This window comes from Ptychodera flava, chromosome 7 (assembly GCF_041260155.1).
Source record: "Ptychodera flava strain L36383 chromosome 7, AS_Pfla_20210202, whole genome shotgun sequence".
NCBI classification, from domain to species: Eukaryota; Metazoa; Hemichordata; class Enteropneusta; family Ptychoderidae; genus Ptychodera; species Ptychodera flava.
Window position 1 is genome coordinate 1,977,749 of NC_091934.1, and position 14,995 is coordinate 1,992,743.

The 14,995-nt window shown below is 38.4% G+C and overlaps 1 protein-coding gene across 3 annotated transcripts in view; it reads left to right on the top strand.

Moving 5' to 3' along the window:
* LOC139136549 (urease accessory protein UreG-like) overlaps positions 1-14,995 on the top strand; it is an 80,064-nt gene that overhangs the window by 42,370 nt on the left and 22,699 nt on the right. For 2 of the 3 annotated variants that reach the window (XM_070704280.1, XM_070704282.1), the window contains exons 2-4: positions 7,410-7,549; positions 10,094-10,218; positions 10,825-10,921. In XM_070704280.1, coding sequence (XP_070560381.1) covers positions 7,410-7,549; positions 10,094-10,218; positions 10,825-10,921 — 362 coding nt within the window. Of the gene's footprint in view, positions 1-1,482; positions 1,777-7,409; positions 7,550-10,093; positions 10,219-10,824; positions 10,922-14,995 lie in introns of those variants that run through there. The other variant, XM_070704281.1, reaches the window with a different exon arrangement.

Here is a 14,995-nt window from a genome sequence, read left to right on the forward strand (position 1 = left end):
ACACTTGAAACTTGACATTAACTCTGAGAGAAGATTTGGTGCAAAAATAGCCTTTCCAGCCACCTTAAATTAGAATTATGTGTTACTTTCTGGTTTTGTAACATGTAAAGAAATAAATAAGTTGATTTCCTTTGATCCTTTCCACTTATTGGTATTTTTTCCTGGTTTAAAGTTACTAATATCCTTAACCTTTAGTCTCTACAATCTTAGAAAAAATGAAACGATTTATTTAATAAAAGAAACTTATTGTGACACAGTTCAGTCATTTTCATAACTCTGGTTCAAAATTCAGTGTGCTATACTCATATCTTGGCAGTGCTGAACTCTTCTATCATAGTATCTGCAATTGAAGAATTACTTCACATAGAATAATTTGTAAATGTAAATCAGTGCTGTTGAAGATTATTTAATTGTCAGGGTGTTGCCAAATCTTGTGTGTATATAAGTATGTCTGGTTCTGAGAGGAGCTATATTGGCATACAAAAGGAATTTGTTGATAACTGACAGTCCAGCTATCTGTTATGAGTAAGCATGTGTACTTGGCTGGACCGATCAAGTTTCTGCAAAAAATCATTTCACCATCAATGACCAGCTAAAGTGACGTCTTTAATAAATGTGTCCATTCAATATCCAAAGAAAATCAAGGCTATCAATGACACGAAGAAAGTTTGTTTAGAATTATATTTTCGTTTTAAACTACAGTTCTTTGATGCAGTGTGGTCGTCTGGCAATCCACCATCACGGCAGATGTAGTGCATGCAATACACAGTCCACACTGTCCAATCATGCGTGCTTATTTTCCTGTTACAATTCAATTGAGTCAGAATTTAATAGCAAGGAACATACAAAATCTTGCAGATAAATCAATTTGGATGATCTATGTTGATCTATGCAAATTCCAAGTTTGGTGGACATGTGAAAATTATGTTTTTTGCCTTCATGTACAAGATGGCATGTTTACCAAGCTGGACGCTCACTGCTAAAAAAACAATAGGTTTTACAGTTTCACATTTCAACCCTTTCTTTGCATCTTTCTCAGCAACATTCCCCAAACCCCTATCCTTGCATCCCTACCGCTAAATGCACTGAGGAGCACAGTGTCATATCATTGACGCTATTTTTCTCGAGGGTCTATGGACAAATTGATCTCCCCCTCCCCAATCAAAGTGCCATTCACACACAGGCCATTAAAATGCCTCTGAAACGGCTCTGGTCCAATACTGTCTTAAAAAGTTACGTGTGGACGCTTCCAAGTGGTTCTGAAACGTTTCAAATTTGAGATGGTTTAGCTGACCAAACCTGAGCCGGTGTAGAGATATAACTCTATCCGCAACTCGCTGTGTGGACGGACTGAACGGCTTCAGAGCTGTCTTATACGCCCTCACTGGACAGGTATTTGTAACATATAACAAACAAAAACCAACATTCAATTCAATTTCCTGTTGCCATGGCTACCGAATGAACAGAGCACTACATCTCGTCGCAATAAGTGATCTAACGATGAGATCAGTCTGCTTATCTCAGTCTGGGCAGATGAAAGTATACAGAGAATACTGAACAGAACCTGTAAAGACAGCCTCGTTTACAAAAAAGAATTGTTGAAAGGGCTCTACAAAAGGGTTTAAACAGATAGCTGATCAGTGCCACCGCAAGACGAAGGCACTGAAACTCAAGTACAAAGAAGTTGTTGACAGCAACAGGCGGAGCGACAGTACAACCAATGGAGGTACCTCCATGGTACGACGTTGTTCATGTCAGCCATCTTGTTACAATGCGGTATGCTAGCTTTGTCATATCTTTTGAATTTGAGAGGGTGCATTAAGCAGGCTTAAAAACCAAAACAAAGACTTAATTTTGCGCAAGCGGACTCAAACTATTAATCCCTGTGTTTGCAAATCACAAATAGTGTCACAGAAACGTTTCAATTTTTTCCTGTCTGAAGGAAGTACAAGTTTGTTCTGGTCTGTAAGAGGATTATGGAGTGTCATAGACTTTTTTCCATTGAAATTGTACTTTAGTAAGTGAATTTCCTTGCAAGACAATCTGAAGGTATGAGGGGGTCAAGGTCAAGGTGACCAGAGTGTAGGGGTTTAGGTGACCAAGGCTGACGGGGTCAAAAAGGTCCGAGGTCAAAGGGACTATCAATCAACAGTACTGCATGCGGCACTTTCTGCATGGGGTCCAGACAGTTCTCACAAAAACTCCAGACAACTTTGTCCCAAAACCATTTCGTACCAAAACCACCAGTTACGTCCCAAGTACTACCTCGTCCCATGCCACTTCACCCCCAGGACCTCCTCGTACTAAAACCACTTTGCCCCAAGTATAGTACCATCATAATAGCTACCAACTTGTCCAAAACCACAATGTATCACAGTGTTGTTTTTATGTGCAACTTGGAAGAATTACTGTGTCAAGACCTTTAAGCAACCAAGAACCATTAATCTTTGCACAAAACCATAAACAGTAGCATTAGAAAACAGAAAAACAGCAAACCTGTGTACATTAAATCATTGACCCGTATAAAATAGTGAGTAATAGTTCTGCATGACTACAAAAAGCTTCAACTAGTGCCTTGTGCAAAATTGTGTGATTTCATTTTCTTGAAATGTGTACACTTTAAAGACTTAATGACAGTTATGTGATGAAAACTAAGAGGGCTTAATTGGCTGCTTATTTTCAGCTTTACCAATTGGAGATAGTTTGGGGCAAAGTGGCATAGTTTTTAGCTCCCATAGCCATATGTATATATGGCAATGGAAGCTATTCTTATAGGCTAGGGAACTGTCTGTATGTATGTATGTCTGTGTGTCTGTATGTCTGTCCGTCAACATCAAAAACTCCAAAACCGCTGCATATTTCATCTTGATATGTGGTGTGTACATGAATGATGGGCTGTAGATGAGATTTTGTTCAAATGAAGTTGTCATTGCCAAAAATATGCAAATTAAGTGAAAAAATGTAAAAACAGTCAAAATTGAAAAAACTCAATAATCACTGAGCAGATTACATGAAAAATTAGCATGTAAGTACTTTGGGCTGACCTGAAATGATTGTGCACATCTTGGGTCAGTATCTTGGACTTGCTATTTTTCATGAATTTTTTTGTAATTTTCTCCCATTTTTGGTCAAAAAATCTTCTTCTCTGAAACCACAAGTCCGATTGATTAAAAGCTTGGTATTGAAGTGTATAGGAGTGACCTTTCCTAAATTTGGGCAAATCGTGGTGAAATTTGCATATTTGCATTTTTGGGCTATTTTTTGGTGTTTTTGGTAAAAAAATCTCCTTCTCTGAAACCACTTGTCCGATTGCTTTGAAATTTGATATGCAGTTTACTTAGGGTGACTTCAGTCAGGTTTGTTCAAATCGTGGTGAAATTTGGATATTTGTATTTTTAAGTCAATTTTTGTCATTTTTGGTAAAAAAATCTTTAAAATCTTCTTCTTCAAAATTACCAGTCAGATAGCTTTGATATTTGGTACATATGTCCCTAGGGATGATCTATTTCAGATTTGTACAAATTGTGCAGAAATATGCAAATTTACATTTTTAAGGCAGTTTTTGCCATTTTTAGTCAAAAAATGTACTTCTGGAAAAGTACTGGTCTGATAGTTTTGAAATTTGGTATACAGGTTTCTACAGATGAACTAAGTAATATATATTGAATTTCTGATGAAATCTATAATTTTGTATTTTTGGGGCAACTTTTGCCATTTTTGGTCAAAAAATGTGTATTTCCAAAACTACTCATCTGATAGCTTTGAAATTTGGTATATGAGTTTCTATAGATGAACTAAATAATATTTATTGAAATTATGATGAAATCTGCAATTTTGAATTTTTGGGTCAATTTTTTCCATTTTTTGTTAAAAAATGTGTTTCTCAGAAAGTACTGGTCCAACAGCTTTGAAATTTGGTATACAGGTTTCTATAGATGAACTAAATTTGATCTTATGAAATTATGATGAAATCTGCAATTTTTATTTTTGAGGGCAATTGTTGCCATTTTTGGTCAGAAAATTTTATTCTCAAAAAACTATTCATCAGATAGCTTTGGTTGACACGTTCTTAGGGATGATCCGATGTGATATATGCAAAGCATGATGAAATCTTCAATTGTGTATTTTTGCAGCTATTTTAGCCACTTTTTTCTGGCCACTGCATTGAGCTATCAAAGATTTCCACCTTCTTCATCAACATATGTCAAAAATAGTTATTCTCTGTAAAACACAGCGGAGCTATATCGGCCGCTAGGTCGCTTGTTGTTATATCTTTATCACTCTCCAGTTCCGGCTCCTGGGCCAAGGCACACTTTGGGGCCAATGTCATCACTTTGTGCCAGTCTGTGTATGTCTGTCTGTCTGTATGTTTGTCTATGTTTCATACAATTGTTGGTTTGTTTTGATAACTATATGGGAGCAAACAGTGATATTGTCACTACTTTTTGAGTATGAAATGATTTTGAGCGATGTGACTCTTGGGGGAAGAGGTTTTGGTATGAGGTTGTGTTGGTGTGAAGTGCTTTTAGTGTGAAATGGTATGGGACGAAATTGTGTGGTGCAACATGGTTTTGGTACAAACTGTCTAGGAATCTTTTTGTAATACCTACAATTCATTCATATTGAAAACCTGCATTAGTATCTCTGTGTCTTATCTTGATTAAATTGAACATGATTTTGCCAAACCTAAGGGACGGATTAGTAGATTAGTAGATGTTTTGATTGTGGTAAGCAGGGGTGGGGGGGTGGGGGGGTGCACCATGTTTTGGATACCAACCAATACTGGCATGTAAAAAAACAGCCAATAATGGCATGTAAGATAGCAGCCAATACTAGTATGTGAGATAGCAGCCAATACCAGTATGTATGATAGCAGCCAATGCTGGCATGTAAGATATAGCCGCCAATACTGGCATGTAAGATCGCAGCAAATACTGGCATGTAAGATAGCAGCCAATACTGGTATGTAAGATAGCAGCCAATGCTTGCATGTAAGATAGCAGCCAATACTGATACCGGTATGTAAGACAGCAGCCAATGCTGGCATGTAAGATAGAAGCCAATACTGGCATGTAAGATAGCAGCAAATACTGGTATGTAAGATTACAGCCAATGCTGGCATGTAAGATAGCAGCCAATGCTGGCATGTAAGATAGCAGCCAATACTGGCATGTAAGATAGCAGCCAATGCTGGCATGTAAGATAGCAGCCAATACTGGCATGTAAGATAGCAGCCAATGCTGGCATGTAAGATAGCAGCCAATACTGGCATGTAAGATAGCAGCCAATACTGGCATGTAAGATAGCAGCCAATGCTGGCATGTAAGATAGCAGCCAATACTGGCATGTAAGATAGCAGCCAATGCTGGCATGTGTAAGATAGCAGCCAATACTGGTATGTAAGATAGCAGCCAATACTGGCATGTAAGATAGCAGCCAATGCTGGCATGTAAGATAGCAGCCAATACTGGCATGTAAGATAGCAGCCAATACTGGTATGTAAGATAGCAGCCAATGCTGGCATGTAAGATAGCAGCCAATGCTGGCATGTAAGATAGCAGCCAATGCTGGCATGTAAGATAGCAGCCAATGCTAGCAGCCAATGCTGGCATGTAAGATAGCAGCCAATGCTGGCATGTAAGATAGCAGCCAATACTGGCATGTGTAAGATAGCAGCCAATACTGGTATGTAAGATAGCAGCCAATACTGGCATGTAAGATAGCAGCCAATACTGGCATGTAAGATAGCAGCCAATACTGGTATGTAAGATAGCAGCAAATACTGGCATGTAAGATTGCAGCCAATACTGGTATGTAAGATAGCAGCCAATGCTGGCATGTAAGATAGCAGCCAATACTGGCATGTAAGATAGCAGCCAATGCTGGTATGTAAGATAGCAGCCAATACTGGCATGTAAGATAGCAGCCAATGCTGGCATGTAAGATAGCAGCCAATACTGGCATGTAAGATAGCAGCCAATACTGGCATGTAAGATAGCAGCCAATGCTGGTATGTAAGATAGCAGCCAATGCTGGCATGTAAGATAGCAGCCACTGCTGGTAAATTACCATGTCTTTTTTTATGCAGAAAATTGGGTCACATTTAGTCTGTATGATGTCTAGTTCATAAGATATGCCAATTATTGTTGTTCATGAGAATCCGAGATGGCCGGCAACATCTCCACCAAATTTACTCATTTGACAATATTTCGCAATGGGAACATTAACATTTGTTAACTAGACACTTTTAGGATTACAAATATATTAGTTTCATGGCATATATTGGGAGACACTTGGACTAAAAAGCCTCAGTCACTATTACTCGATCTTAACACTGTTCATACAAATCTTTGAAATAAACCTATTATTCCCACAAACTAATGATATTTGAACTGTACCTCTTATGATTTATGCAGGATTTCAAAATAGCCCAGAATACTTAGCCTTAAGCTTCCCTGAAAGCAAAATTTGTAAGCTTCTCTTCCTCAGCTGTGTGATTATTGTTTTTAACTTCTAAATGTTTCTCTAAAATCTTTCTTTGTTTATAAGTACACTCTAAGGGCATGTACTTGACCTTCTAAATTCTTCCCATTTGGTAGCCTCACACAGTGCTTTCAAGGGATCAATAGTGCACATACTTATCAATACAAGGTTACATTACATGTATTATTATACATCTGCGTCTGTGACTTATGGAGTTTCGTTGTACAGTAAGTTACGGTATCAGAAGATGCGGAGTCCAATAACTTTGATGCGGAGTACAATAACTTAGGTTTTATTGGACGCTATTTTACCTTTGACTTCAAAACACTTTTACGTCAACACGGAGAAAAAGAAGAGAAAATTTCACATTTTTTACAAAAATATATACGTCTTAGCATTCAGTACTTCCAAAATCAAATTTTGGTCAGTCCAAAGCCTATGAATTCAAGTGAAATCATACTGCTGATGTACAATTTCTACCATGTGCACTGCGCAGCACGGGTTGAAATTTTGTTCTGTGCACTTAGCGGACGCGCTCAACTCGTTTCCAGTCTGCTAGCGATCGCTCAGTACAGTGCGTGACAAGCATCCAAAAGACGCCTTAATTTCGACTTTTTTCTCGTATCGTAAAGTTTGACTAAAAAGGTGTGTAATAATAAGGTTATTCCCCAAAAACCAGGATTTATGTCCTCGTACATCGTACGCTTCGGTATACCTCCACTGCATGAAGTACTCAGACGTAAATCCCGGTATTGGGGAATAACCTTATAATATTGTCTATGCCATTTGTCAGATATGCTTCAACCAATATTGCTCTGCCATGATATCAATCAATAGTTTCCAAGTTTATCAAACGGGCTATGTCATTTAAAATGACTTGTTAACTGGTTGTTGTTCATACAGATACATTTTGTTTTTCTATTTAGCTGGTAGTATAAATTCTGCAGTTGGAAAGAGCCATAGCCATGATCACAGCCATGAACATGGACATACTCATGAGAAATTGGATCATCCAGGAATGTTTACAGAGAGGGAAACACCTAAACTCCGTGGAAATTGGAAGCAGGTATATGTTAATGTGTGTCTTTGATGATTAGCAATGTGATATCATCATGTACAACTTGAATAGCTTATTGAGGAAGACATCACATTGTATCCTAAAGTCTTTTGTACCGCTTCCATCAATTCAGCCTCAAAATGATTGCAGATTTTTTTCCAAACCTGGGTTGGTTTCTCACCCTAAGGTCTCGTAACAAAGGGATACAGAGATATGTACCTTTTATGTATTATTTGAGCTCATTACATCCAACTTCCGCCATGAGGAAAAACCATGGATGTTGACATGTGGCAGTAGCATAGAAGATGACAATTCTAATTTCAGAACTGTTCAGAACAGATATAAACAGTTTCTGCTGTGTTTAGTGTGAGCTGTCAATTTATTTTAAGCGAATGTGATAAAAGACTTTGAGTTAGCACACTGTGGTATTCTTCTGAAATAACCTTGGTCTTTCAGTGAACTCTTCCATGGTCTTTCAGTGAACTCTGCCATGGTCTTGTAGTGAACTCTGCCATGGTCTTGTAGTGAACTCTGCCATGGTCTTGTAGTGAACTCTGCCATGGTCTTGTAGTGAACTCTGCCTTGGTCTTGTAGTGAACTCTGCCATGGTCTTGTAGTGAACTCTGCCTTGGTCTTGTAGTGAACTCTGCCATGGTCTTGTAGTGAACTCTGCCATGGTCTTGTAGTGAACTCTACCTTGGTCTTGCAGTGAACTCTGCCATGGTCTTGTAGTGAACTCTGCCATGGTCTTGTAGTGAACTCTGCCTTGGTCTTGTAGTAAACTCTGCCTTGGTCTTGTAGTGAACTCTCCCATTGTCTTGTAGTGAACTCTGCCATGGTCTTGTAGTGAACTCTGCCTTGGTCTTGTAGTGAACTCTGCCATGGTCTTGTAGTGAACTCTGCCTTGGTCTTGTAGTTACTAGTAACTCTGCCTTGGTCTTGTAGTGAACTCTGCCTTGGTCTTGTAGTGAACTCTGCCTTGGTCTTGTAGTGAACTCTGCCTTGGTCTTGTAGTGAACTCTGCCTTGGTCTTGTAGTGAACTCTGCCTTGGTCTTGTAGTGAACTCTGCCATGGTCTTGTAGTGAACTCTGCCTTGGTCTTGTAGTTAACTCTGCCTTGGTCTTGTAGTGAACTCTGCCTTGGTCTTATAGTTAACTCTGCCTTGGTCTTGTAGTGAACTCTGCCTTGGTCTTGTAGTGAACTCTGCCTTGGTCTTGTAGTGAACTCTGCCTTGGTCTTGTAGTTAACTCTGCCTTGGTCTTGTAGTGAACTCTGCCATGGTCTTGTAGTGAACTCTGCCTTGGTCTTGTAGTGAACTCTGCCATGGTCTTGTAGTGAACTCTGCCTTGGTCTTGTAGTTAACTCTGCCTTGGTCTTGTAGTGAACTCTTCCATGGTCTTGTAGTGAACTCTGCCATGGTCTTCTTGTGAACTCTGCTATGGTATTCATACTGAGAGAGATAAACACAATTATCAGAGAATGTGATTTTAATATTAAACCTTTACTTCTCTTGTTATAATAGTGGACTTGAATTGAAAATTTAAGTTCTTCATGGGTTCTTTAGAACTTTATTAGTCTTTCAAATACTTCATCTGAACTTATTATCATAGTTATTGAACTGGCCTATTAGCTAAAGGGATGAGCCCACTGCTAGATTCAAACAGAGGAATGGCATTTGCAATTTTCTAAAGCTGAAGAAAATAACCCTTTGAAAGTATTCTTTTAAAGCTTATCAACAGCTACAGTGAATTCAATTTACACTTAAGTCTTGTACATAATGTTTGCTTTGATTCTCTACTGTCTAATGATAATCACAAGCTTAAGCTGTCTGAATTTTCAGAGTGTAGAACACCTTGTGCTAGATTGTGCAGCATTGTTTTCAATGATTTATGCAGCAGTATCTGAAAATGATAGAATACTTAGTGTAGCTGTTGGGAAGCCTTTTCAAAGAGTACTTTCTAAGTATTGTTTCCCTTAGCTTTTTTCAGAGACAGAGTTAATGAAATCAATGGCTTGATGTGCAGAAGTCTATCCATAAGTGTCCCAGTTTGGTCTTATTATTTATTGTCTTACACCAGAGACTGTAGAGGAAACAGAGATCTATGGTTATAGGGGGAATTTCTAAAGTAGAGATATAAAGACTATTTTAATCTAAGGATCAAAAGTGATATTGTGGCATAGACATCAAATGTATTTTCTTCAAAGGGAATTACTGTAGAGAAGTGAAAGAAAATATAATCTAAGATCACATTTTAATCTCACATTTTCATAACTTTTCATCTTTTCTACAAGGCTAGTTTAAAGTCAAGGATAAGAATTAGGGTAAGGGGATGGTTGGGGTAAGGATTTCCTGTGGATAATTGTCCAGTTTCCAGGAACCAAGCTTGCAATCGTTGAAAGTGGATAACATGCCAAAAATTTCACTGCAATGATAAATTCAAATACTTGTACAATGCACATCTATGAAGTACCTATCAATGACTTACTATCATTTTAAAGACATTAAAAACTAATGTATTAATTATTTGCCTGTTTGACTTTTCTACTGCCAGAGAGCGTTTACTGTAGGCATTGGTGGACCTGTTGGTTCTGGTAAAACAGCCACGGTACTGGCTCTTTGTAAACTTTTACAAGATTCTCATGGTATATGTGTTGTAACTAATGATATTTTTACAAAGTAAGTGAAATAATGAATTTAAATAGAAAAGTAACCTGTTAGGGTACTGTATTGTCAGAGTTTCATATCAACATAAACAAAAACAATAATGTTGACAGTTTTGGTGTGTTAATCCTTTGAAAGTATACTGTATTTTCTATGAAATCATACTTAAAACCATCTTCATTTGTTCAAACTATCAAGTTCATTTGGCAGTGTTCTCCACAGCTTAGAAAAAACAGAGGAGTGGTCGATTTACATAACAATGTATAATTTACATATTCTTTTGTTGTGAAGATGTATTCTTTTGTGCAGTTATTAACATATGAAAAGATTGCTCCAAAAACAGGGGGGTGGCACACCCCTAAAAATTACCTTGTGGAGAACCCTGTTTGATTTTATAATCAGATATTCAGTGCCCATCAATGATCTCAATATGGATGTTTATTTTTTGAAATATGTAGATTGCATATGCTATTCTCATTGTTTTGAATTGAATTTATAATATTTTCAAGGTGCCATGGTCACTGGGCAGACAGACATTTTGCATAGTTAGACTCAGTAATTCCCACAAAGCCCAACTAGTATATGACATTAAGTGTAGTTTTGTCTCATTAATATTTGTAGAGAGGATTGGGAATTTCTTGTCCGGAACAAGGCCCTTCCAGAAGAGCGATTGCGAGCTGTGGAGACAGGCGGCTGTCCACATGCTGCCATTAGAGAGGTAAACCAGCCTTCTTATTTTCATGTTGGATACTACTACAGGTTTTTATTTGATATTGTTCAATGGTATAGTTTTATAAGTCAGCATGACCTTGACCCACCAGACATACTTCATTAGGATGTCAGGTAGTGCAGTAGTTATTTATTTACAGCAATGATGATGTGTACCATATATTTTGATGATTTGAATATTGTTGACAGATATTAATATAATTATATGCTGATTACCTCTGTAATCCAGTGCCCATGATGAGATAAGGAGGGATGTAATATTAAAGCTTTTGTCAAATTGTATAAATCCAATTCAATAATGTGTGCAAATCCAGGAATTTTTATCAATTTTCTGCTCCCAATATTTATTTACATGTTTTCAATGCAATGCAGCATATGTGCCACCAGCAAAACACAACTCAGACATTTAGTTCACCATATTAGTGTAGGTACTGGCCTTCACTGGAGTGAATGCCCCTCTCTTCCCAACATTGTGTGGTATTATTATCATGAGGTTATATTCTAGAAAATGGCACCCTCACAGGATTGGATAAGCAAATGTTATGAAGGAATACTTGGTACTGACTTGCTTTCAAAGTTTCAAGTTATATAGATTAAATCAATTGTGAAAGAAAACTTAATTGTGTTTAAAAATTTGTAGCTGATGCAAGTGTATAGGTCATGATCAGGCAGGCAAGATGGGTTGTCTGCTGGGCCAAGACAAGTGAAAATTTTGCATGATTGTCAGCTCGCATAACTTTCTTTGGTAAGGTATGCATGAAGATAGCAGTGATACTTTTGCGTTGTGGAATATTGGTCCTGAATTTAAGGTATACAGTCACCTGAAATCTAAATATGCCCATACCGGTATATGGTCAAAGGGGCATTCCTTTGTATTCAAAATGCCCATGAGAGGGCGCTGTTTTTAAAAAGTGACCACCCGCTTAAAATCTGTGATTGGTTAGATTTTTTCTTTCCATGGTAACTGTGGCAGAATTGAAACAGGTGACAGTATACCTTTAACCATCGACATTATCATTTTAATGTGTGGCAATATTGTTTTAACATATCTTAAAGTATGAAGTATGATACAACAACAATTAGAGGTTATAAACGGCAAGCGAGGGTATTTGGTTGCGTATATAAGACCTCTGGGGTGAAAATTAGCATATTTGGCGGGAAATAATCACCAAGCTCGTGATTATTTCACCCAAATATGCTAATTTTCACCCCAGAGGTCTTATATCCGCAGCAAAATACCCGAGCGCACCGTTTATAACTTCATTATAATATGCTTAAGTTAAAAACAAGTGGACAATGTCGTTATTTTGGGGCCGAAGTTGGAATGAGAGTTCAGGAGCGCCCAGCCGCATACAAACTCTAAAAAAGAACGTTTCAGAACGCGCGCGAGTGCACAGTTGAATTCATAAAATACGGTTACGCAACGCATCGACATCGCGATTAGACATCGAACTTGAAGAATTTTACTTCAAAAAAACGCTCAAAAAACTTTAAAAATTATGTTGTTGTGTAACATAGCCTCCACTGCTTACAGAAACTCTTCATCTGTTGGTTCGTCAAGCTGCACTAGATTAAAATTTAACAATCAAAATCAATCTGAAGCCATAGACTTGTTCGACATTACTGCGCGTTGAGCTCTCAAGTTGACGTTTGAAATTTGCGCGAGCTCAAAAATGTTACGCGGCGTGCAGATCGTCTTGTTGAGAATATAAACCCCGGCTCCAGCCAATCAGATTGCCGGATTCCAGCAAAGCATATTATAATGTTTATTCAATGGATGATGTTCCTACAGTGGGCAAAACTCCAGATGCACTGTATTGTACTCATGCAGTTACCTTTCATACGTTTCATAGAATGCCACTACACAGTATGTTTGCTCACATATTTCCTCCAGTGCCTTTACTTGGGAGAGTGTTGGCCAAGATAATGCTAGGCCATCGCCAAGTCATCCTGATTACTCCATATACCGGTAGGCTGACTTGGTGTGTTTCTCATGCTACCCAGACTGACTATAGAGAGATTGTTGGTTCTACACTACAGGTTTTAGCAGCTTTCCCTCCAGGTTGTTTGGCGGTAACACTGATTGCAAGGTGTCTATCAAGCAATCCTTGCATTCATAAGGATTTTCTGAGGAAGCAGCCTCGTGCATGGCTAGACACTGGAGGCCTTCTGCCACAAAGGTTTACAATGTCAATTGGGTTGCCTTCAGTAATTGGTGCAAGACTGAGTCATTTGTTTCTTTCAGACCCACCTCTCCTCATTTACCGAGTGAGTTTCTTCTTTTTCTGTTTTATGAGAAGAAATCATCAATTGCCGCTATCAAAGTTTACAGAGCAGCTATAGGTATTACGTTCTGTCAGTTAGGTTTGAAGGTGGTTCTGTTGCATGAGTGTCTTTCAGGTCAGACTGATTGATGATCACCTCTAGCAAGACCTGCTAAGTGCACTTTGTTACCAGCTACAGTACAATCTTTCTTTGCTACAGGATGCATTATAACAATAACCTTTTGATCTACTGTGGTCAGCTGAGTACTGTTTTTTTCACATACAAAACCACAGTCTCTACTGGCTTTGGCTACAGTAGGTTGATATTGTGAATTGTATGCTTTGTCAATCTTACCTCAAAATTGTTGATTGACTGCAGACAGCATTATAGACTTGGTTCAAGTCGGTGAATAAAAAAATCATTTGTAATTATAGTTTCTCTTGTGTCTCTCCTATTTCGTACAAACATATTCGGAATTTGGCAGCCCATGCGAGGTTTTCCCTGCCATTGAATGTATTACCTTTGAGCCTGTGAAGTTTCTGCCGGATTCACTGACTTGGACTTCTTGCAAAGTACCAGCGGCGAGACGGACTGTGTATACAGTGACGTCGAGCAAATACAAAATGATTGACAGCTGCAGCTATTATTCTTGCAAATAAGGAGAACGCATGCTAATACACCTCTGGATATATTGATTAACAACGAGAGGTTGATACATAGCGGCCGCCGTGTGGCATACTAGGCGGAGGCTGCTGTGTATCGAACCACACTTAACTGCAGTGCAGTGCAAAGCCAGCTGCACTTTGACATTGAGTACGTTGAGCGCTGGGCGAATAATGGCATCAAGTTTGTACATCGACCGCGTTTCACAACTGATCAGTCGACCGTCGCTAATCATGCGAGATTACCAAAGAAAGGTTGTTGAGAATGACATTGTGGGAAAAATTGTGTTCGTCTGCGCACCAACCAGCAGTGGATAATTATTACAAATCAATTCTTCAATTAATAATCTCTGAATATTATTTTCGTTGATCACTCTCGCTTTATATACTGAAAAAGTTGCAACCATTATTATAAAATTCAAATCTTCTAGATTCGTTTGTTTCAGGAAATATCCATAAATTATGTGTTTCCACAATAACTTCAAACTTATTCTATAAATTCTATTGATTGTCTGTACAACATATTTCCAAAAGTCTTTCACAAAGATACATTCAAAAAGAAAATGCTGACAATTCTCAATGTGCTTACAGTATTCACACATAGGTGAGTAAAGCGCTTGCATAACTCTGGCTGGAGGCCATTGTCTCTGTCAATGTCGAGTCTTCCTGAACTTGACCGACTTGCCTGAAATTTCACCACGAAAGTTTTCGTCACGAACAATGATTTCTTATCGAAATCCCTACTCACCGGATCGTCGGTGTATTGATGTGTTCTTAGACAAAGTCTTTGTCGATATAAAGAGTAGTACACGGCTTGAAAGACCAATAAATCGCAGAACGAAACGACGAGACTTGCTCCTTGGTGCAGCCTCGTTTTCGTTTTTCTCCCAATATCATGAATATATAAGATTCAGTGATGTCATGATAAACACGTTGATAAAAACGTCATCTCATGAATAATTTGTAGCAACGCAAACCCTGCAAGAAAGCCAAGTCTGTGATTCCGGGTGAAACTCCCCTGTATAGTGTTCACCCTACTCATAGCGTCCACTCTACTCACGCCCGGGTTTCACATGAAAGCAAAATACTAATCATTGCGTTCACTCCACTCAAACATTCACAACTCACAGACTTGA